Below are 24,812 nucleotides of genomic sequence, written 5' to 3' on the forward strand. Positions count from 1 at the left end.
ACAGCTGAAAAAGAAAGAGGACATGGCCTGCAGGGAGAGAGCCAGAACAGGGAGCGCACCGCCGTTGATCAGCTGACAAACAAAGAGGGAGAATCGCCCACATGGGCTGCAGGGAGAACGCCAGAACAGGGAGCGGACCGCCGTCCATCAGGTGAAAAACAAAGAGGGAGAATCGGTGTGTGCCTGCAGGGGGGAGGGAGCAGGGGAGGGAACAGAATCGCTCCCTGGCTACAGGGAGGGCAAGGGACAGTGCAGAATCGCTGGGTGGCTGGACAGGGGGGCAGGGGACAGATGACAATCACTGGGTGCCTGGAGAGGGGGGCAAGGGACAGAGGACAATTGCTGGGTGCCTGGAGAGGGGGGGCAGGGGAGAGAACCCTCCAACTCGAAGGAACAATCGGTGTGTGCCTGCAGGGGGGAGAGGGCAGGGGACGGAAGAGAATCGCTCCGTCGCTACGGGGGGGGGGGGGGCAGGGGACAGTGGAGAATCGCTGGGTGGCTGGAGAGGGGGGGCAGGGGACAGATGACAAACGCCGCGTCGCTGGAGAGCGGGGGCAGGGGACAGACAAGAACCTTGCTAGTGCCCGTTTCATTTCTCTCAGAAACGGGCCTTTTTTCCTAGTTTTTCATAATCCTTACTATTAAAAACTTCTCAAATAGCATTGTTTTCAATGATTTCCTAAATAAAATAAGTCTATTGTGTATTAAGGTTTCTTTTCTATGTATTTTACCTTTCAGAAAACACACATTGTAATATGCTAGTGTGACAAAACCCCGGGCTCAGCGCTCCTCAGGCTTCCTACCCCCAGCTTAGTCTATAACTCCAAGTCAAGGCCACAAACTGATCCAGTCCAGGTTTTTCTCTTTTATTTCAACCAAAATGTTCCAGTACTTTCAGATAACAACAAAAGAAGCCAAAACTAAAAGTCCATAACCAGTTCCAAAAGGTCCCAAAACATTTCAGGGAAAACCTTCTTGTACGATACCTTCATGTGGTCCCACTCAGGCCACTCCATTTCAGGCTGGGTCTCTCCCTACACTTCCCATCAGGCTAGGCTTAGCCGCATTCCTAGCTTTCCACCCGCCTTTAGGGAATATTTGACTCTGGTCCAGCTTATACTTTGGGGTCTTCGTTTCCCTGTGTTAGGTAGCCTGCTTACTCTCTCCCAGCTGGCCAGCTTCCTTCTCTCTCTTTCTGTTTGTCTGCAAAACCCTTTTCTAGAGTTGAGGACTGCCAGGTGTTTCTAGAGCTCTGCCCTTCTCCTATCCCAGGGAGATGACATTGTAACCCGGTCCTGCTATCCGGGGTTGGGGAGGGGGAGCTCTGGAACATTTATTTAACTGATGGCTTCACTGCATTGATCTTTATACATGCCCATCCTGCAGCGTAATTAGAACCCAGAGCAGATTTCACACTCCTGATACTTCAATATCATCTGGGCTAGACTTCCAGTAACTGCATACTCCTTCAGGCTGCCACCCCGAAGGTGCAGGGCTGAATGTATAAGTGCTTTTTGAATATTGATCTCTTATGTTTATCTGAGTATGTTGGCCCTAGAACAGCTATTTTTACCTATATAACTGATATCTGTTTTCTCTCTATATTATCTTATCCATTGCAATAATGCAGAATCTATACTAAATGGCTTAGGGTTTCTTTTACAAAGCCGCGCTAGCGATTCCCATGCGGCAAATGAGAGGAACCCCATAGGAATTGAATGGGCTTCCTCTCATTTGCCACACCAAGTCTCGGTAGTTCGGCTTTGTAAAAGAGGCCCTTAATAATTTCACTTATAAATTCCTGGTACCAGAGAAGAATCTGTAGTTCTTTTGTGTAAGTGCTGTGGAAGGGCAGTTCCCAAAGCTGTATCCCCATTCATAGGCTTTTCCAGAACAGCACTATCCATATAAAATGCCCTGACTCCACCCTGGAGCAGTTAAAGGAAATTTTCAGTGGCATTATTCAAACTGACAGAGAGGAGACTTATAACAGGGCACTCCAAAAAAACATCTTTTCCAAGCTTACTGAACCCCCCCCCCCCCCCCCCCCCCCCACATAGGGGTCTTTTTACTAAGGTGCTCTAATGGATTTAGTGTGTGCTAAATAAGACACCCATTATATTCCTATGGGTGTATTATCATTTAACGTGCGCTAAAGCTGTTAGCACACCTTAGCAACAGGCCCTTGTTAGTTACAGCCCCCAGAGGTCAGATGACAACCTTTGGCTTTGTCTGGTTATAAGTTCCTTTCCTTGGTCCCCAGGTCCACTTCTTAGGGGCAGTGTGTTCGTAGTACAATAATACAACACACAAGCATCGCTTAGCCAAAGGTATTTTATCCAGAAGCCAGCTTATAGTACTTAGGGCAGAAAGATAATACAAGGTCTGCCTGTCGGTCAGCATGTCTATGCTGAGCAGGGGGCTGTGAGTTGAATGCCTGTGCTGAGCAGAGGGGCTGTTGTGTGTGGAATGGATGCAGTTGGAAGGGGGGTGTGGATGTGTGTGTCAGCATGTCTGTTCTCTATCCCTGCCTCTCTGGGTTTACATAACAACTCTTTTCCCATGCACCTGGTCTGTGATATAATTTGGTTTGCTTTTGCTCTTATGTCTCCTGATTCACCCAGGAAGTGAAGGCTTAGTTTATGGAGAAAGTGGTTTATTTCTGTTGTTTTTCCTGAGCAGTGGTTCTGGTTTGTTATATTGCTCAGAAGCATAGGTGTTAGGAGACAGCCTGTCTTTCACTGACATTCCCAGGGATCAGACTATGAGGGGAGGAGGGAATGTCAGAGCTGCTCTCCCAGAGGTCTTAAGCTGACACAGAGTAGGCCCTGAAGCCTCAGTAAGGCTAACTCTTAGGGCCTCGTACAGCATAAAGTGATGCTGACAGCCCTCATAGACAGCTATATGTTGTAAAACATTAGCACAAAACCTGTAAAAACTGTGGCTAAGCTGAAGCCCTGGACATATATTGCTACTCAGGAATTGTAATTTTCATGTATGAAATAAACATGAGTGTATGTATTTTATCAAATACTCACATACATTGTGATTGTGCCTATACTGTGCCCAAATTCCTTCCAGGAATTCCCCTACTCCCAGACAACATGAAAGTATGTACATTATTATTGTGCCTACTTTTCTGCCTGAGGTAATTTTAAAAGAGACTTTTTACGTGCATTTTCTGACATATGTGTGAAAGATATTTTGTAGAATTACCTTGCTTAGAGGCTGCTGCAAAACTTTTTTTTTAATTTAAACAGGCATTTATATGTTCGCCAGTCTTGGTCACAACCAAATCTAGGTGATTTACAATTAAAACTAAGGGGCCCTTTTACTAAGGCATGGTAGGCCTAATGCGGGCCACCCACACACTAAAAGAGCACTACCACGAGACACACTGAGGCGTCCTGTGGTAGTTTTCTACTTAGCATGTGCTAATCCCATACTGGAAAATATTTTTTATTTTCCAGCGTGGGTCGTATACTCATGGACGAAGAGTAGGCTTGCCTGTGCTAATCGGGTAACACAAGCACATTACTGTGTGCTACCTGAATAGCACGGAAGCCCTTACTGTCTCCTAAATAGGTGGTGGTAAGGGCTCCAGTGGTAATGGCCATAGCTTGCGTCTATTACAACAAAATTTGGGAATGCGGCCATTTTTCACCACAAGTGAAAGTTATTAATCTTACTATTTAGCATCTGAACCGGGCTCCGTCGGGTGACATCACCCAGCTGTGAGAATACGACAGCCAGCTAGCTTGTTCTTGGAGAATAACCAATTGTCTTGATGTTTCAGATCGCAATTCCTGTCGTAGTTTATACACTGGTAGCACTCTAGAAACATAAGCTGGAACAACCCCATTACTACAGATTGTGCATTATTACAATGGATAAGATTTTATAGAGGAACAACAGATATTATTTTGGATCTGGGTAAAAAGTGTTACGATCTCAGGAAAGGTGAGCCCTTGGGCCGCAGCCTGTACAGGCAGAACAGAGCACTAAGGCAGAAACCAGGCAAGACAGGGCTGGAGCAGTAGACGAGCAGAACTGGGGCTGGAGATGGGCAAAGCTGGAGCTGGAGGCAAGCAAGGCTGAAACTAGTGCTGAAGACAAGCAGGGCTGGAACTGGAGCAGAGGTCAGGAAAAGCAGGTTAAATCCAAATAGGAGAAACACAAGACCAGGCACACACAATGGCATAAGTACATAAGAACATAAGTACATAAGTAGTGCCATACTGGGAAAGACCAAAGGTCCATCTAGCCCAGCATCCTGTCACCGACAGTGGCCAATCCAGGTCAAGGGCACCTGGCACGCTCCCCAAACGTAAAAACATTCCAGACAAGTTATACCTAAAAATGCGGAATTTTTCCAAGTCCATTTAATAGCGGTCTATGGACTTGTCCTTTAGGAATCTATCTAACCCCTTTTTAAACTCCGTCAAGCTAACCGCCCGTACCACGTTCTCCGGCAACGAATTCCAGAGTCTAATTACACGTTGGGTGAAGAAAAATTTTCTCCGATTCGTTTTAAATTTACCACACTGTAGCTTCAACTCATGCCCTCTAGTCCTAGTATTTTTGGATAGCGTGAACAGTCGCTTCACATCCACCCGATCCATTCTACTCATTATTTTATACACTTCTATCATATCTCCTCTCAGCCGTCTCTTCTCCAAGCTAAAAAGCCCTAGCCTTCTCAGCCTCTCTTCATAGGAAAGTCGTCCCATCCCCACTATCATTTTCGTCGCCCTTCGCTGTACCTTTTCCAATTCTACTATATCTTTTTTGAGATACGGAGACCAGTACTGAACACAATACTCCAGGTGCGGTCGCACCATGGAGCGATACAACGGCATTATAACATCCGCACACCTGGACTCCATACCCTTCCTAATAACACCCAACATTCTATTCGCTTTCCTAGCCGCAGCAGCACACTGAGCAGAAGGTTTCAGCGTATCATCGACGACGACACCCAGATCCCTTTCTTGATCCGTAACTCCTAACGCGGAACCTTGCAAGACGTAGCTATAATTCGGGTTCCTCTTACCCACATGCATCACTTTGCACTTGTCAACATTGAACTTCATCTGCCACTTGCACGCCCAATCTCCCAGTCTCGCAAGGTCCTCCTGTAATCGTTCACATTCCTCCTGCGACTTGACGACCCTGAATAATTTTGTGTCATCGGCGAATTTAATTACCTCACTAGTTATTCCCATCTCTAGGTCATTTATAAATACATTAAAAAGCAACGGACCCAGCACAGACCCCTGCGGGACCCCACTAACTACCCTCCTCCACTGAGAATACTGGCCACGCAATCCTACTCTCTGCTTCCTATCTTTCAACCAGTTCTTAATCCATAATAATACCCTACCTCCGATTCCATGACTCTGCAATTTCTTCAGGAGTCTTTCGTGCGGCACTTTGTCAAACACCTTCTGAAAATCCAGATATACAATATCAACCGGCTCCCCATTGTCCACATGTTTGCTTACCCCCTCAAAAAAATGCATTAGATTGGTGAGGCAAGACTTCCCTTCACTAAATCCGTGCTGACTTTGTCTCATCAGTCCATGTTTTTGTATATGCTCTGCAATTTTATTCTTAATAATAGCCTCCACCATCTTGCCCGGCACCGACGTCAGACTCACCGGTCTATAATTTCCCGGATCTCCTCTGGAACCCTTCTTAAAAATCGGAGTAACATTGGCTACCCTCCAGTCTTCCGGTACTACACTCGATTTTAGGGACAGATTGCATATTTCTAACAGTAGCTCCGCAAGTTCATTTTTTAGTTCTATTAATACTCTGGGATGAATACCATCAGGTCCCGGTGATTTACTACTCTTCAGCTTGCTGAACTGACCCATTACATCCTCCAAGGTTACAGAGAATTCGTTTAGTTTCTCCGACTCCCCCGCTTCAAATATTCTTTCCGGCACCGGTGTCCCCCCCAAAACCTTGTTGCAAAGTCAATGCCTGAGAGTCCCATGGTTCCTTAGAAAGGTCCTCACTGATGGTGTAACAACCTCTGGTGCCCTGGAATGAAGCTTGGAATGCACTGAAGAACACAGCAAGGGCACCAGAGAGAGAGGCTAGATTACTGGGACATCAGACTGAGGCTTGGATAATCTCTGGAGTGAGGCTTGGAAAACAGGGAAGCAGGCAGCAGAGGCATCAGTGCAGGAGGAACGTAGTGCCAGGGAGGCAGTCTGGAGAACCACAGAGCCTGACCCCCGGAAGGAAAGGTTGAGTTGGGATGTGGGAGCATGGCCATGGCCGTGACAAAAAGAAGCAACATAATCAGATAAACATAAGAGATCAATATTCAAAAAGCACTTATACATTCAGTGCTGCACCAAATATACTTTATAAATAAAATCGGTGCAATTAGTTGTGGAGCTCAGAGGGAGTGCCCCCCCCCCCCCCCCACCTTGGTTTGCCAACTTTCGATTCCATACTACAATTGTATCTTTGGCTAGTGACATCTAGGATCCTCAGCCTTCTTGCCTTTGCCACCATCAAACAAAAAATGTAAACTTTCTTCAGGACCAGATAGAGACATGAGGAGGAAAGAGCGGTGGGCTACAAAAATGAGCTCCAAAGGCTGCAGTCTGGAGAACCCTGCCCAAGAATGTGGCTAACCAATTTGTCTTTACCAATGTAACAGACCAATGAAGATAAATTACAGCCTTTGGCCTCTCATGTCATATATCCATTTCACATTGTGCTTGTACTAAATGTATTTGACACAGCATAGGAGCCACCTTTTCAAAATTATTGAGGGTGCTAAGCCCAGTGGAAATAACCCCTCCCTGGACACATACAAGGAATTTCCTCAATATTGAGGATGCTCAAGCACCCACAGAGTCGGCTCCTATGTGACACAGCAGTATTACCAAGTTGTATGGACTTAAGATCAAATATGATCCTGGTCTAATGACAATTTCTCCTACTTCTACATAGGCAGTATAAATTCCAGAAAGGGTTTTGGATGGGAAAAAGTTCTCAGAATTATGCTCTGGCATTTTGGATACACATGGTACAATTTTTGCATTGTATCAATTTGACAAGGCAACCAGTTATGTTAGTGACAACTGTAGAAATAAAGGGGTCAATTTCCATCAGCAGCAACCATATTAAACATTTAAATAGGCATTTAAGTTAATACATATATTTAGCCCTCTCTGTTGCCACGCGCGCCGTCGCCAGGGGCATAGCCATGGGTGGGCTTGGACGGGCCCAGGCCCAGCCACTTTCCCTCCAGGCCCACCCACCCAACATCCCCTAGCATGTCCTCCCCGTCGGCGCTGATTACCTCCGTCGAAGTGGCCGTGTCTTTGAAAGCCCTGCCCGTCTCTAGCCTTCCCTTTGTGAGTTCGTTCCCTCAGAGTCAGTCCCGCCTTCTGACATCATTTCCGCGAGGGCGGGACTGACTCTGAGGGAACAAACTCACGAAGGGAAGGCTAGAGAAGGGCAGGGCTTTCAAAGACGCGGTCGCTTCGATGGAGGTAATAAAAAAGATTTACATGCAGGGCATGGATGGGAGCAGGAGGGCAGGGGAGAGAAGAGAATCACTGGGCAGTGGCATAGCAAGGGGGGCTGCCACCTGGGGCAGTTCGCTGTTGCAACCCCTCCCCCCCGTGTGCAGCACGATGACATCCCCCCCGACCCAGTGCCTATCAACTCCGTCCAACCAGCTCCCGCACCCTACCTTTAAAGAAATCTCAAAAGCCGTGGCGAGGCGAGGTGCAGCGCCTCGCGCCTGCATGTAAAAGAAGTGTGGATCGTCTCATCGGGCCTTCCCTCACTCTGTCCTGCCCTTGCGAAAATAGGAAGTTGCGTCAGCGGAGGGCGGGATAGACAGAGTGAGGGAAGGCCCGATGAGACGATCCACACTTCTTTTACATGCAGGCGCGAGGCGCTTCGCCTCGCCACGGCTACCGAGATTTCTTTAAAGATAGGGTGCGGGAGCTGGTTGGACGGAGCTGAGGGTAGGCACTGGGTCTAGGGGTGTTGATGTGCCGAGGGGGGGTGTCATCATGCTGCACCCAGGGGGGAGCTGGCAGGGAGCACCCCCCCTTGAGCTGACACCCGGGACCGCCCCCCTCCTTGCTACGCCACTGTCGCTGGGTATGGATGGATGGAGGGGAGGGCAGGGGAGAGGAGGGTTGCTGGACATGGATGGAGGAGGGCAGGGGAGAGGAGGGTTGCTGGACATAGGTGGATGGAGGGGAGGACAGGAGAGAGGAGGGTTGCTGGACACACCCTTGTCACCTCTCGTTTAGACTCTTGCAATCTGCTTCTTGCTGGCCTCCTCTCCTCCTTCCTGTACACATTAATTGACTTGATTTGCTTACTTTATTTTTGTCTATTAGATTGTAAGCTCTTTGAGCAGGGACTGTCTTTCTTCTATGTTTGTGCAGTGCTGCGTACGCCTTGTAGCGCTATAGAAATGCTAAATAATAGTAGTAGTAGTAGTACATGGATGGGTGGAGGGGAGGGAAGGGAAGACAGTTATCAGCATGCATGCAACAGCAAAAATCACATTAATTATTCAAAAGCATGCCAAATGCTTTTAAAGTTCTGTTATTCAGGTTAAATTGCTCTGTTGGCACTTTGCAATAAATAATTAGATTTTGGGTTGCTGTTTGGGCACTCAGTCTCTGAAAGGTTCGCCATCACTGTACTAGGTGTACAGATAGCAAAGACTCAGAGCTTTAGACTTTTTTTTACAGATGGATCACACACAAGGAGGTTAGATTGAGAACAGGAGATGGCATGATGTCAAAAAGCTGAAGCTGTCTCCCCCGCGCTGCTGTCATACACCCAAAACAAAGCAATCTATCAGCTGCTGCATCCACGTTGTCGTTCTTTATGTTGATAGCATTTTTATTTGATCTCACATATTTTCAAACATGCTGGCTTGTGTAGTATATAGATATACACAGGAAGTATCAGTTTCATTGGTTAGAGTAATAATTAGTTCTAAATCATTTGGAGGGGCTGATTATAGGGACTCCCTGTATTCATGCAGAGATGTTTTTACCTAGTAAAGGGCCACCAAAACAGACGACATTTTATGAGATTCAGGTGCTTAACATTCAGAGTTTCTATTTATAAGTACAATGTTTGGGTTTTTTTTAAATTAATCAGGTTAAAACCTGGGAGCATTTAACATATTTTGTTCCTGTGGTATGTGGGAACTTGCTCCTTTTGTTTTGTGGAATGCAGTGGTATATTATCAAAATGCACTTGATTTTTTTTTTACTACTACTATTTCAGACAGGTATTGAATAACGAGAGACAAGCTTCCTTCATGCAGAAGTTTTGTCCAGAGTCAGTCTAAATGTGGCAGTGTTGTCCAGTTCTGTTGTATATATTTATTTCTTCTTCAAGTCTATTTGATTGTAAAAGGCTTTTTTTTTTTTTTTAATCTTTGTGTCCCGTCTATGTGTTTGTATATAGATGAGTATGATTTTATTACGCAAACTATACACTACCAAAATGTAAAGTAGCAAGCATAATACTTTTAGCCACCAAGTTCATGCAAAGTTAATTATGTTCAGTGGAAAATAAATCTGTTGGCAGCCTGCTATGTGAATATCCCATCACTGTTTAATTATTGCTACCAAGTATTACATATTATGGGCATTTGCTTTAAACTTTGATTGTTTTAATTCATTTATCTAGACCTTACATGGACATGCTATTGCTTGTTAAACTCAAAGGTGAAACCAAGAGTGATTAAACAATTTGGTATAAACTATGTTGTGCTGTAAAAGTTGTTGTTTACTTTTGCAGTGTGTGTGTGGATGCCTGTTCTGGTATGTTCATGTGATAATGTTTGAACAACTGTCTCTAATGGCTATGATTTCTGAACATGTGGCATCGTTAAAGGATAGACTTTTAAATACCCAGTTGAGTATGTATGCTAATCTCAACTTTGTTAAATGTTTCAGACATATCCATCAACGTCATGATGTTACTGAATTGTATTATTCTATCTCACTGTATTTCCATATGTAAGACACATTGAACCCGAGTTTGCTTGGGATAATGTGGGATATAAATGTCACATTAAAAAAAATCCTTTACACTCTGCATTTTAAGGCACTGACTATCCAACTGGATGGTGATGGCACAAAGAAAGTAAGTTTGGTCCAGTGAAGACTAACTCAAAATAACCAGTTCCTCAGTTGGGCTCTAGTATTACCATATTGAAAATGCAACCATACCATGCCTTTGTGGTTATGCTCCACTAGTAAGTTATACAATTAACTGACTTTCAGATTATATAACCTTTTGATGCATGACTAGGAACAAACACACGCATATTTATGCAATATCACAATCCCTCATGTACAGCTACAAAACAACCTTGCCTATTATTTTAACTATACAGTTTGAGTTGTATGACTGGATTTCTTGTTGAATGTGTCTTTCCTCTGTATAATTGTAGTTCTTGTCTTTTGTTGTAATTTTTTTATCGTTACTGTGATTTTATTTTTATTATTGTGATTATAAACTGCTTTCACCTCTTTGTAGAAAAGGCAGTATATCAAGTGCCAAACATTCTTAGGAGGACAAGAAGTCCAGTACCTGGGGTATTTGGTCGGGAAAGGACAAGGGAGACCCCAGATCTGGAAGGTAGAGGCAATCACCCAGGTACCAGTACCCCAGATAAAGAAATAGGTATGAACCTTCCTCAGGCTTGTTGGTTATTACCGCCAGTTTATTTTGGGGTTTGTTGAAAAAGCAGAACCACTAACCCACTTCCTGCAGAAGACGACTCTGGAAAATATATAATGGACTGAAGAGCTGGATGCTGTCTTCCAGACCCAGAAGAGGGGCAATTTGCTCAGAGCCAGTGCTAGCCTGGACTTCAACCGGCCCTTTATTACACAGACTGATGCATCAGAAGTTGGATTCGGGGTCGTTCTGTCCCAGGAGGTGGACGGAGAAGACCACCCGGTGGCCTATATTAGCTAGAAGCTATTCCCAAGAGAGAAGAATTATGTGTTAATTGAAAAGGAAGCCCTAGCTGTTAGATGGGCCCTGGAGACGTTCCAATATTATTTATTGAGGCAACATTTCCTACTGGTCACCGACCATCAACCCTTCAGTGGATGGCTCGCCATAAAGACTCAAACGCATGCATTATGTGCTGGTTCCTCAGCTTTCAACCCTTTACCTTTAGGGTGGAGACGTCAGGCGGGCTGAGAGCATTATAATGCTAATTTTTTTTATCTTGGGAGGTGGACTCTGATATGGTAGGCGCTCAACCAGGCACGGTTGAGCTGAGGAGGATGGTATGTGAGGGGGTATACAGAACACTGCACCTCACCCATAAGAAGGATCCCTCAGGTACTGTGAGCCACCTTAAAACCCTTGGCCCCTCCCAGGGAGGAAGTGAGATGGGAAGGGTGGAGCCAAAACCAGGAACTATAAAAGGCAGGGCCATAGTGGGGTTAAGAGGACCCAGAGGGAAGGAGCAAAGGCTATTGCATACATCTTCACTGCATACCTGTGAACCGAAACCACAAGAGCCAAGTAGGCCCACAGTATTGCAAGCTATTAATGCCCAAGAAACAAAACCTTTTTCCAAAACAGGGGACACTGTAGAACTTGGGAGCATGATGTAAAGTTGCAAGGAGGAAGATTCAGAACCAAGGTCAAGAAATATTTCTTTATGCAAAGAGGATGTGGTGGAGGATAAAGCGATGGAGACAAAAAAAAAAGACAATAGATACACAGGTTGTCTTAATCGTAAGACGAAAGAAACTGAGCATTGGGCACCTTCACTCAGAATAGCAGTGAATTAAGGGGCCCTTTTACTAAAGGGCATGAAGCCCTAACGAGTGCTTAGCATGTGAGAAAAGCTTACCACAAAACACAGTAAAGTGTTTTGTGGTAATTTTCCTGCTATTGCTTGCTAAATGTGTGTTAACTGTTTTAAAAAAATATTTTTATAGATGGGGGGATTATTCGTGGATGGAGAGTGAGCATTTCTGTGCTATCTGACTAGCATAGTCTGATTATTGCTTGCTAACCGGATAACATAGTGTTAACACAGGAGCAAGTAGCTCCTCCTAAATAGGAAGTGGTAAGTGATTCTGTGTTAACTTCAGCAAGTAGCAGGTGTGCTGGTGGCTGCATTAGCAAACAACCTGCTTAAAAGTGCTTTTTTTTTTTTTTTTTTTTTTATAAAGCTAAAATGTGTTGTATTGAATCTGGGCTTACTGGGCTGGAAAATTCCTTGATAAAACTTGGTAAGCCCAGATTCAAGTGTGTTTTAGTAAAAGGGCCCCTAAATTCATGTATTCAGAAAATACATGGGGCGGAGAATTTGCAGTTAGAACCCTAAAAAAGACGTGGGGCATAACTTGCTCAGAGCAGTAGTTACAGTCCTAACCATCTTACTTGGCAGACTAGATGTTCCATTTTGGTCATTCCTGATTTGTCAAGACCTACTATTACTCTGTGTACCCTAGAGAGTGACACGTTGATGGGGATTTTTAAAATTTTTGCGGTACTACCATGGTAATGGTATGATGTTACGCAGTAGTGCCGCAGGAGCAGGGACCGCCCTTACTTTATCCCTGCACCAATGCGGAGAAAGGTCTGGCCCTGTCCCCTCCCCCCGCGCCTATCTAAAAATGCCCTGGTCTAGTGGCCTCTTTGGGGCAGAAAAGAAGCCCCCTCTTTCTTGTCTGCTGCTGCTGCTCTACCCAATAGGGCTGCCTCTTCAAAATGGCTACTGAAACTTCAATCGGAAGTCTTGGCAGACATTTTGAAGAAGCAGTGGTATTGGGCAGAGTGGTGGCAGCAGGCAGCAAAGAGTGGGCTTCTTTCTTGCCCTGAAGAGGCCACTAGATCATCAGGGCAGTACTGGGCAGAGCAGAGGCAGCGTAGGCTTCTTTCCTGCCCTGAAAAGGCCAGCTATCTAGTCAGCCAAGCTCAGCCCAGCCAACCAAACTAGCCAGCCAGGCAAACCAGCCCAGCTAGCCAGCCCTTTATTTCCAGGGCATGTCAAGGAAGGCATGTATAGATATATCCCCTTGAAGGTTTCTGACAAATGTCAACATTGGGCAGTGGGCGGAGACAGTCAATGATTTACTGTTTCTTCATGGATTAAAAAAAGAACTATATTATTATTATTATTAGTGTTTCATCATCAGTATTAAATATTGTTATTTGTCTTTTAAACTATTATTTACAATGCAAGTTAGGCCCATAAAATTGCATAAAATCGTCCTTTCAGCTTTAAGCGGGGAGATGCAGGAAAGAAATTTAAGACTATAGGGATGGTGACAGGGACAGGGATGGAGAATGCAGGGATGGGTGAGGGGGTGGAGTTACAAAGTTTGCTTGACTGCGGGGATAGGGTGGGGATGGGAAGGAATGGGGACAAATCTTTGTCCCCACATCACTCTCTAATGTCCACATACACAATGATAAATACCTAAGCTATAAATCTGAACTGTATCAGTTCTATTACTCTGATGTGTTTATGCCTCTAACCCTATGTCCTGCTAGATGAAGAATCGAGAAGCTCCGTTTCAGAGGATCTGGCCATTCCAGCTCTAGCAAACATAGCACTCAGGACAAGTGAGTAACTGATTAACTTGCTATTGAGAGAGAAGGTGAGGGAAATGAATATCTTTCCACTGTGCCCAAATACTCTCTTTATCTGTAAAATGTTAGTACGCCAGCCTGAGGGGCCGATGGAGAAAGCTACCATGGGCTGCAGCACAGTGTTGACAAGCCTTGTGTGTGCTTGTTATGGATGCACAATTTAGAAAGGGGCTCAGCGCTTAGATTAACTCATAAGGTAGATATCAGCACTCAGCATATTGAAATACATGTTAAAGAGGCTATTAGCAAATCCACATTAATAAAGAGAAGCCTCAGACCTGTGAGAGGATGCCTACAGTGCAAGAAATCTATTGCCAGGTCTGAAGTGTTGTAGAAGTGTTAGGGAAAATCCCCCAATCTGTACTCCCAATCCTCGATAAGTTTCTGCATTGGCCCCAATTTTTTTCTGGTAGTCTAGTGGCCCCCCTCCCTGACCTGACATCACTGCCCCTAAACTAAAAAAAAAATTCAGGGTAGTCTAGTGGGCCCCCTACCTCCTACTGACTCCCTCCCCCCAACATTAAATATCCCTGGTAGTCTAGTGGCACCCCTTCCTCCCACCTAACCCTGACCAAACTAAAACAAAAAAACCTCCCTGGTGTCTATCTGCATCCCTACCCCTTAACCCACCCACTCCTGCCTCCAGCACCGCCATTTTGGAAAATGGCAGCCACTGGTGTAGGATGAATCAGGTAGGGTCAATCTGCCATATAGAGGAATTTTTCCCTTAAACAGCATGCCAGTTTTCAAGATGGTAGCATCACTCTTGCCTCATTTAAAGTATAGGGTCTTGGGGGTTCAGGGGAAGGGTCGAAGGTGAGGAATATCAGTAGACAGGGACTTCTTAAAAATCATTTCAAGTCAGGTTGGGGTGGGACAGAGGGAGGGCAGGAGGAGTGGGTGGGTGCCACTAGACATCAGGGATGTTTTGGGGGGGTCACGGCAGAAGGGGGTGTTGGGTCAGAGGGACAGTGTATTGAGCATTGGTTTGGAGGGGGCTCATGCAAAATGCTGATGGCATGCTTTTTTGCCCATGGCTCGTGTGTTGTTTTTGGGTTTTTTTTAAACTTTCACCCTTCCTGTCAGTGCCTGAGCCAATCACCACTCAGGCACAAACAGGATGGGTGACATTTAGCATTGAGCTAAAGATTACTGCCACAATTTTAATGCAGCAGTCATATTCATGCTCACTGATTATAGCATGCCACAGTATTTTGGATCGCTGTTTTCATGGTAGAACCACATGCTGAGCCAGTTCTAACATGAGCCTTTCTGCATCGGCCCCTGAGTGAGAACAGGAGAAGGGGTTAATAAGGAAACATTCCCAGAGAGTACCAAACAAGGATATATTGTATAGGTATATCTAAGTGTATAAAATTGATAATATTAATGATTTTCTGTGTTTTATATACATTTTTGCAGCACTGATTTCAATGGGCAGGATCAGGCTCACTGTCCTGCAAACCTACTGTAGAGCAGAAGCTTAATTATCAGAAGAGAGAAATACAAGGAACATTCTTCCCCCTTGCATCCATTTTATTAAAACCACAATACCAGTGGAGGACAAGCCTAATGGCTAGTGCAGTGGGTTGAGAGCCTGGAGAACTGGATTCAGATCCCTCTGCAGCCTGATGGTTAGTGCAGTGGGCTGTGATCATGGGGAACTGGGTTCAATTCCTACCGTATCTCCTTGAGAGACCCGGGTAAGTCCTAGGGTACAAATAACCTTAGATTGTGAGTTCATTAGGGACAGAAAAGTACCTGCAAAAAATGGTAAATGCAAACTGCTTTGACTGTATCTACAGAAAGATGGTATATCAAGTGTAGAATAAACATTAAAAAAGGGGGGGCACTACAAATTGCTTTGGGATGTAAGTTCAAAACCAGGACTGGCCAAAAATTCAACAGGCTAGAACTGGGTAACTTGGCATCTCTGAGACAGAATATTGACAAATATAGATATATTTAGCTATATCTAACACATAGAGGTGGACATGTATCAAATACAGCCTATTTTCTTGGGTTTAGTATGATTTAACCCAGAGAAATGACTTCAAATTGTTTTCCCCATAGAGACACATAATTAGTATCATCTTCCTGTCACTCCTAGGCGTTGCTTCAGAATATAACCAGGACCCTTCGCAGGATTCATCATGTTTTCTTCATTATTCAAGCGCAACTGAACTAGGTATTGTGGCTTTAATAAAATGGACGCAAGGGAGAAGAATGTTCCTTGCATTTATCTTTTCTGATATTTAAGCTTCTGCTCTACACTAGGTTTGCAGGACAGTTCTACATGAACATTGTGGAAGCACATTCCCCATCTCATCTGTGATGAGATATTCTCCCTTCAGGTGCTTTGTGTTCAAGCAACATAATTGAACATTTCTTTAGGTCATTGTTTCAAGTTAACATCTTCACTCTGGTAAAAGCAGTTTGCTTAGCAGGGTTTAAAAAAAGGTTTGTACAAATTCCTACAAGAAAAGTCCATAAGCCATTATTAAGACGGACTTGGGAAAATCCACTGTCTATATCTGGAATTAACAGCATAAAATCTGTTTTTACTTTTTTTGGGATCTTGCCAGGTACTTTTGACCTGGATTGGCCAATGTTGGAAACTGGATTTGAGAGACCTTCAGTGTGACCCAGTATGGCAATGCTTATGTTCTTATGGTCTTATATAGATCTCATGAATTAAATACAGGAGATAATTACATTTTTCAAAAGCTGCTCCAGTTATTATAGCTATAAGTAAATTGAGGTGTTGCTTGCGAACCATGTTAGAGCTCATACTACCCCTCTCCTCAAGACCCTTCACTGGCTCCCTATCCGTTTTCGCATCCTGTTCAAACTTCTTCTACTAACCTATAAATGTATTCACTCTGCTGCTCCCCAGTATCTCTCCACACTCGTCCTTCCCTACACCCCTTCCCGTGCACTCCGCTCCATGGATAAATCCTTCTTATCTGTTCCCTTCTCCACTACTGCCAACTCCAGACTTCGTGCCTTCTGTCTCGCTGCACCCTACGCCTGGAATAAACTTCCTGAGCCCCTACTTCTTGCCCCATCCTTGGCCACCTTTAAATCTAGACTGAAAGCCCACCTCTTTAACATTGCTTTTGACTCGTAACCACTCGCCTCCACCTACCCTCCTCTCTTCCTTCCCGTTCACATTAATTGATTTGATTTGCTTACTTTATTTATTTTTTGTCTATTAGATTGTAAGCTCTTTGAGCAGGGACTGTCTTTCTTCTATGTTTGTGCAGCGCTGCGTATGCCTTGTAGCGCTATAGAAATGCTAAATAGTAGTAGTAGTAGTAGCTCAAGGCAAACCTTACACTGATATTCTTAGATGATGGGATTTGTCTATGATGTCTAGGTCAGGAAAATGGATTTTCAGGTTTGTGAGTTCAAAAGCTGCCTAGTATTTTATAACAGGCTTGCTGAAAATGAAGCCTTTTATAATTATGTATGGCACCAAAAACGTGGATTTAGTGATAGATACAACAAAAAAGAAGCCATTTTACTGTATAAAGGCAAATGTTTGGAAACCGAACAGTATCACTTAGGGGTTAAAATGCAGAAGTAAAACTGAACATCTGAAATGAGCTCTGAAACACAAACTTTTGGTATTTGAAGGTGGTTTTGTATTCCTGAGAGGTAAGCCTGTTTAACCTTCAAGAAGCCCTCCAAATTCAAGGTCAACACGAGCAGTTAGCTACGAATTATGTGTGACTCAAAGTAAATTTAAATGCTGATGTGGAAATTTTCTGCAGTAAACCTATATTCTTCTTTTAAATTATGAAATATACATATGCTTTGAAAGACACCCAAGAACACCCTTTTGTAGAATTTCTGTGTGCTGCTGCTGCTGCTGCTGCTGCTTCTACATATAAGCAGCATCTGATAAAATCACTACTTGTACCGGTATACTGATCTGGACATGGAATGCAGCTATTGTAAAAAAAAAAAAATTCATTAAAAGATGTACGTTACCTGCCCACAATAGAGAAATATCAATATACTGTCTCCAGATGAATTATAAAGCAATGTCCGTTCCATTTTTGGACATTGTGATCACACGTACATGTTCACATTTTGATACCAGTGTTTAGAGTAGGCTTGTCCAACCTTTTTCTGTTGGGGGCCACATTTTATATTTTGTAACATTCGGAGGGTCAGAACAAGCATCGTTAAGAAAAAAGAGGTGATAATGCCTCTGTATAAGTCTCTGGCATTTGGGGTTTTTTTTGGCACGATCTCTTGGCGTTCTGCTCCACTCCAGACACTGGATTTCAAATTCTCTGAGCGGACTATTATTATTGTGTTTTGCCACTACATACGTTCTGTGATTTCAGACTTATGCACTTAGTGTACTTTGGCGGAATTGACCTCGAGGCAGGCGTTGGTTTATTAAAGCACACTTGTTCCTGTCTTGAGTTCCCTTTGTGCTTTTTTCTTGGGCTGCTTCTTTTGTGTACTTTGACCCTCTCCGTTTTATGTCATACTTACAGAGAGCCAAGTCACGGCAGGGAAGCAGGAATCCCACTGTAAGGACCACACGAATTGCCAAGCTTCCAAGGGCCAAACAAAAGCACTTGGTGGGCTGGGTTCTGGCCCATGGGCCATAGATTGGACAAGCCTGGCCTAGAGTTTTATCATCTGCTTTTAAACACAGAAACATCAAAAATGAAGGCAGATAAAGATAGTGTGGCCTATTCAGTCTGTCTGTCCATCCATACCATCAACTATCCCTTCTTATCTCTTAGAGATCCGATGTACTTGTCCCAACCTTTCTTGAATTCAGCTACAATCTTCATCTCCACCACCTCCACCAAGAGGCTGTTCCATGAATTCACCACCCTTTCTACGAAGAAATATTTCTTCAAGTTACTCCTGAGACTGTCCCTTTTCACCTTCATCCTATGTCCTCATTCCAGAGCTTCCTTTCAATTGAAAGAGACTCGCCGCTTGTGCATTTATGCCACAGAGATATTTAAATGTCTCTATCATATCTCACGCCTTTCTTTCAAAGTATACATATTGATATCTGTAAGTCCACCCCATACACTTTTTGATAAATACCACTGACCATTTTAGTATCTGCTGCCTGGACCGACTCCATCCTGTTTACATCTTTTTGAAGTTGCAGTCTCCAGTTTTTATACACAGTACTCTGAGTTCTCACCAGAGACTTATACAGAGGCATTATCACCTTTTTTTTCTTGCTGGCCAATCCTCTCCCTATGCACCCAGGCATTCTTCTAGCTTTTGCCGTCACATTTTCTACCTATTTGACTTCCTTAAGATCATCACATAAAATCATCCCCAAGTCTCAATCATCTTTCATGTACAGAAGTACTTCTCCCCCTATACTGTATCGCTGCCTTGATATTTTGTAGCCCAAATGTGTGACCCTGCATTTTTTAGTATTAAATCTTAGCTGCCAAATGTAAGACTTTGCTAGATCCCTGGTATCATGCTATCCACACCTTCAGGGGTGTCTACCCTATTATGGGTTTTGGTATCATCCACAAAGAGGTAAACCTTCCCAGAGAGCTCTTCTACAATATAGTAGCATAGTAAGTGACGGCAGATAAAGACCTGAATGATCCATCCAGTCTGCCCAACAGTCACGTTCATTCTCAATTCTAGATTAACTCAACAGTGAACATGATATTATATACTTGACCATTCTTTGTTGTTTCTGGGACACAGACCGTAGAAGTCCGCCTGGCTCTGTCCTTATGTTCCAACTACTGGAGTTGTTGTCAAAACCTATCCAAATCCATCTTGTCATTTGCGGGACACAGACCATAAAAGTCTGCCCGGTACTGTCCTGACATTCTATATTACCGGAGTTTCCATTGAAGCTCTCTACAGCTCATCCTAAACCGGATTGCTGTATGCAGGACTCAGACCGTACAAGCCAGCCCAGCATTGGCCTTAGTTGATACATCCAGAGTTGCCATCTGAGCACCTCTTGACACGCAAACGCATATGCAACCCTTTAAGTTTTGTTTTTTATACCATTTATTTTGTAATTAGAGATCCTCTGTGTTCATTCCATGCCATTTTGAATTTCGCCACAGTATTTTTCCCTACCACCTCCTTCGGGAGGGCATTCCAGGCATCAACCACCCTCTCCGTGAAAAATAATTTTCTGACATTACTCCTAAGCTTACCACCCTGCAACCTCAATTCATGTCCCCTAGTTTTACCACTTTATTTATTTATTTATTTATTTTACAGTGCTTATATCCCACAATTTCCCACCTCTGGAAAATATTTGTATCTATATTAATACCTTTCAAGTATTTAAATGTCTGTATCATATCTCCCCTGTCCCTCCTCTCTAGAATATATAAGTACATAAGTATTGCCATACTGGGAAAGACCAAAGGTCCATCAAGCCCAGCATCCTGTTTCCAACAGTGGCCAATCCAGGTCACAAATACCTGGCAAGATCCCAAAAAAGTACAAAACATTTGATACTGCTTATCTCAGAAATAGTGGATTTTCCCCAAGTCCATTTAATAATGGTCCAAGGACTTTTCCTTTAGGAAGCCGTCCAAACCTTTTTAAAACTCCGCTAAGGTAACCGCCTTTACCACATTCTCTGGCAACGAATTCCAGAGTTTAATTACACGTTGAGTGAAGAAAAAGCTTCTCCGATTCGTTTTAAATTTACTACATTGTAGCTTCATCGCATGCCCCCTAGTCCTAGTATTTTTGGAAAGTGTAAACAGGTGCTTCACATCTACCCGTTCAACTCCACTCATTATTTTATAGACCTCTATCATATCTCTCCTCAGCCGCCTTTTCTCCAAGCTGAAGAGCCCTAGCCACTTTAGCCTTTCCTCATAGGGAAGTCGTCCCATCCCCTTTATCATTTTCATTGCCCTTCTCTGCACCTTTTCTTTTTTATTTTAAATTTCTTTATTCATATTCAAATATACATTTACATAATATAAATGCAGGAAAATGTTAGTAAATTAAACATATCAAGCAAATAGTTTTAAGTTGAAAAAATACTTCAAATTTTGTCCACTATTTAAATTCAAGATACAAGGAAAAAAAATACAAAGAGAAAATCAGAAAACATCTGTTACATAGAATGAGGAAATAGAGCACACTACCGATCAGCGGTTTCAGCTATCTATGGGAGCAACTAAGGTCGTTCTGACCACGTCTCTTTCTTTAACAGTAATAAATTGCAACAGTTTCGCAGGATCAAAAAATACATAGTGTACAGAATTTAAGGAAATTAAACATCTACATGAGAATTTCAAGGAAAAGGTGGCTCCTAAAGCCAAAGTTCGCGATCTTAAGGCTATAAATTCCTTTCTTCTTCTCTGAGTAGACCTACTCAAATCAGGAAACACCTGTATCTTAGAACCGCAAAATTGTTGTGCAATATGTCTAAAATATAGCCTCAGTATATTATTTCTATCGGTCTCGAAGGCGAAAGTAACCAACAAAGTTGTACGCTCAGTAATAATCTCCAATGAAGATTCCAGGATAGCAGTCAAATTTTTATCTAACTTTGGAGAAACATTGGAGTTTTTAACACCAGTAACATAGTATTCTCTGCACCTTTTCTAATTCCACTATATCTTTTTTGAGATGCAGCGACCAGAATTGAACACAATATTTGAGTTGCGGCCGCACCACGGAGCGATACAAATGCATTATAACATCCTCATTTTTGTTTTCCATTCCTTTCTTAATAATACCTAGCATTCTATTTGCTTTCTTAGCCGCAGCAGCATACTGAGCAGAAGGTTTCAACTTATCATCAACGACACATATGTATTCAGGTCTTCCAGTCTCTTCTCATATGTCTTTTGGTGCAATCCCCATTTTGTCACCTTCCTCTGGACTACTTCAAGTCTTCTTACATCTTTAGCAAGATGAACACAATACTCAGGTGGGGCCAACCAACGATTTTTACAGGGGCATCAATTCCTCCTTTCTTCTGCTGGTTATGTCTCTCTGTATGCAGCCTATCATCCTTCTGGCTACAGTCACCGCCTTGTCACACTATTTAATCGCTTTCAGATCCTCAGATACTATCATCCCAAGGTCCCGCTCACAGTCTGTGCATATCAGCCTCTCACTTTGTAACGCATACTTCTCCCTTGGATTTCTACTGGCTAAGTGCATCACTTTGCACTTCTTTGCATTGAATTTTAATGTTAAAAAGAGCTGAACAAAAACCAGTCCCTTGCGGTATCCATACTCAGAAGTGAGGAATCCCAATTTTAAACCCCACAGCAACTGGATCCCACTGACTTGATGGTAATAGTAAAAATAGCAACACCTAACTGGCCCAGTTGGTAAGTACTGGGCACTACAACATGGAAGGTTTCTGGTTCGATTCCCTGGTCAGGGTTTCTGCTGTACATGTTGATTGGGGCTTGGAATGCTCGAAGGCCTCTGGGGGAAGTAAGTGTGCTTATTGTGTGGGAGAGATACCTTGATGATCAGAATTAAGGCCATGGTGTAAGGTTCTGCAGACTTCAGGGTGGGCTCTGCAATGGCCCAGTAGAGTATGCTTGGAAGATATGGTGTGGGGGGAGGGGGCAAGGAGTGAAATATTTAAAACCAGGAGAAAAATGACGGCTCGTGGCACCAGGAGACAAATCAGAAGAGAACTGCTGGGTCAGGAAACGGCAGCATCTAGTAATTTTCAACATATTTCTTTTGTGACATTCTCTTCATGTTTGCAGTGGATGCCTCTTATGACCAAGCATTCTTTCATTCCTAGGCTCAGGATATGCAAGATCAGCAGCAGAGTTTTTCATTCCTGCCATATCAACTGAAGGAGGCAAGCACTGGACGGCTAAGGAAGTTAAAGCCTTAATCCACCTGTGGTCTGACAAAAACATCCAGCACCAACTGGAAGGAAGCGTGAGAAATAAAAGGATCTTTGAGCACATTGCAGTCATGCTTCAGGAGCTTGGGATAGACAGGGATTGGAAGCAGTGCAGGACCAAGTACAAAAACCTGAAGCACGAGTACAAGACTGTAAAGAAGGCTCATGACTCGGGGAACACCAGGAAGACTATGAAATTTTTCAGCGAACTGGATGCTATTATGGGCTACAAAGTTGCAGGGCAATCAAGCCAATCGGACATAGAAGAGAGAGAGGGATCCCTGGCCCAGACAGACTCCAGAGCCGAAAACAACTCCCTAGGTAAAAAAAATATGCATAAAATGAATTAGATCATACTCATAACATGAAAGCTTCTGACAATTAATAGACATTATTCTTGGGTGGTAATTAAAGCTTCAGGTATCAATTTCTAAAAGTTACAGACCTCTTACTAACGTGTGAATGAGTTAATATGTGTTAAGTCTAATTAAGAAGTGTTAATCTGCATTAACCCCTGGATTCTATAAAGTTTGCCCAAATTTATGTGCCAGAATTTGGGCGTGATCCTGAGATATGCGCACAACTTTATTGGTTAACGAGCCAATTAACAGCAATTGGGTGCTAACAATCAATTATTGATGTTAATTGCCACCAATTAGAATAGCACGCAGCCAAATGCATGCACAAATCCTATAAGTCTGTGTGTCCAACTCCCATAGCGTGCATCTTGAAAGGTTTCGTGGCCATGGAAGGAGCATGGGCGTGTCAGGGGCATTCCGAACATTTGCCATAAATCTGGCACCAATAGGTGCGAGATCTGCGTTTAAACGCTATTCTATTAAGGGTGCCCATCCTTTACAGAACAGTGCCTAGTACCAGTTTTTTTTTCTGGTGCCTAATTTGGAGCACCATTTATAGAAACCAGCCCTAAGAGTAAAAAGGGCAATTCTATAGCTGGGTATATGCAGCCATGCACTTGTAAGCGCAGTACATGCTATTCTCCAATGGAGTGTGTAAGTGCCTTAACACAACTGCAGAGGGAACACATTTGTGAGCAGAGCGCAGAATACTATAAGTTATGCACACTTAGGTGCACCTACTTACGCCACCCATAGACGTAGCCTAAGTGGTCATGTCTAAATGTAGGCCCAGCAATGCTGACTTACACTAGTATTCTATGATGGAATCTTGGCACAAAGCTGCCAAGTTATAGAATTGCCCCATATTTAAGGCTCCTTTTACAAAGCCACGCTAGCGATTCCAGGGTGGCAAATGTAACTAAACCCATAGGAATTGAATAGACTTTGTCACATTTTACTGCGCTGGAATCACTAGCACAGCTTTGTATAAGGAGCCCTTAGTAAATAGACTCCACAGAGAATAATGGGGTTTGTATTCTTTTAACCTGTGTTGAACCACTTTAACACTGGCTTAAATGGATTAAAGTATAACACATATTAGTAAATGAGGCCACTATATTGGATGCAACAAGGTTAAAATTTCATGGTTGTTGCTATACACATGCTGCCTGATATTCAGCCTGTGGCAGTCAGCTGTAGGCTGAACCTAACCCAGTGTTCAATGTCGGAGCCTTGTCTGGGCATCAACATTGAAGTTAAGCAGATAAACATGCCTTGGCTGACGTAAGTTCAGATATTCAGTTCCAATATCTAGCGAAGGGGGATGATTAGCTTATAACATTGGTCATCTCATGGTGCATTCTTATTTATTTATTGAGATTTATTAACTGCTTTTATGAAGAAATTCACCCAAGGCAGTGTTCATTCTCGGCAGTATTATATAAGATCCTGTAAAGACTCTCTTTAATGTGAAAGGACTAACAAACCAAGTTCAATAAATTCATTGTAAAAAGGAGAGGCTCAGTATGTTCAATTTCTTAACACAGCCAACTTTAAGGCAATATCTAATAGTGTTGCCAGACTGTCAAACTGCTGGTCACAGCTGGCTTCCTTGTGTACTTGCTCTCCTTGTGCTCAAAAATATCAACCGTATTCTTCACAAAACAATGTGTTAACGTGCCCCAAATTAAACAATTAAATATTGAAAGTGCTGTTGCGCATTTAAAGTTCAATATAATGCCCTTTACAATAAAGTGCTTATCTTAAATGAAAGTAGACGTATGTAACTTCAGTCCAACGAGGTGCCCTGTTTCATGTTCTGTGTCAGGGACCTTCAACTTGTTTCCATTATCTGCTATTGCTCACTGATGTCTGCCATATTAGAACGGTTTTACGGGCTCATAAAACTGTTCTAATATGGCAGAGAG

The 24,812-nt window shown here is 43.3% G+C and overlaps 1 protein-coding gene across 6 annotated transcripts in view; it reads left to right on the forward strand.

Annotated features, from left to right (window-relative positions):
• The window catches only part of LOC115461542 (multifunctional protein ADE2), a 192,274-nt gene that overhangs the window by 61,571 nt on the left and 105,891 nt on the right, over positions 1–24,812 (forward strand). For 3 of the 6 annotated variants that reach the window (XM_030191416.1, XM_030191419.1, XM_030191417.1), the window contains exons 6-7: positions 13,549–13,620; positions 22,418–22,846. The exons of 1 other annotated variant lie outside the window; for it this stretch is intronic. In XM_030191416.1, the coding sequence (XP_030047276.1) occupies positions 13,549–13,620; positions 22,418–22,846 (501 nt within the window). The remainder of the gene's footprint in view (positions 1–13,548; positions 13,621–22,417; positions 22,847–24,812) is intronic. 2 more of the 6 variants (XM_030191418.1, XM_030191420.1) reach the window with 2 other exon arrangements.

The sequence above is a fragment of the Microcaecilia unicolor genome, chromosome 2 (assembly GCF_901765095.1).
Source record: "Microcaecilia unicolor chromosome 2, aMicUni1.1, whole genome shotgun sequence".
NCBI classification, from domain to species: Eukaryota; Metazoa; Chordata; class Amphibia; order Gymnophiona; family Siphonopidae; genus Microcaecilia; species Microcaecilia unicolor.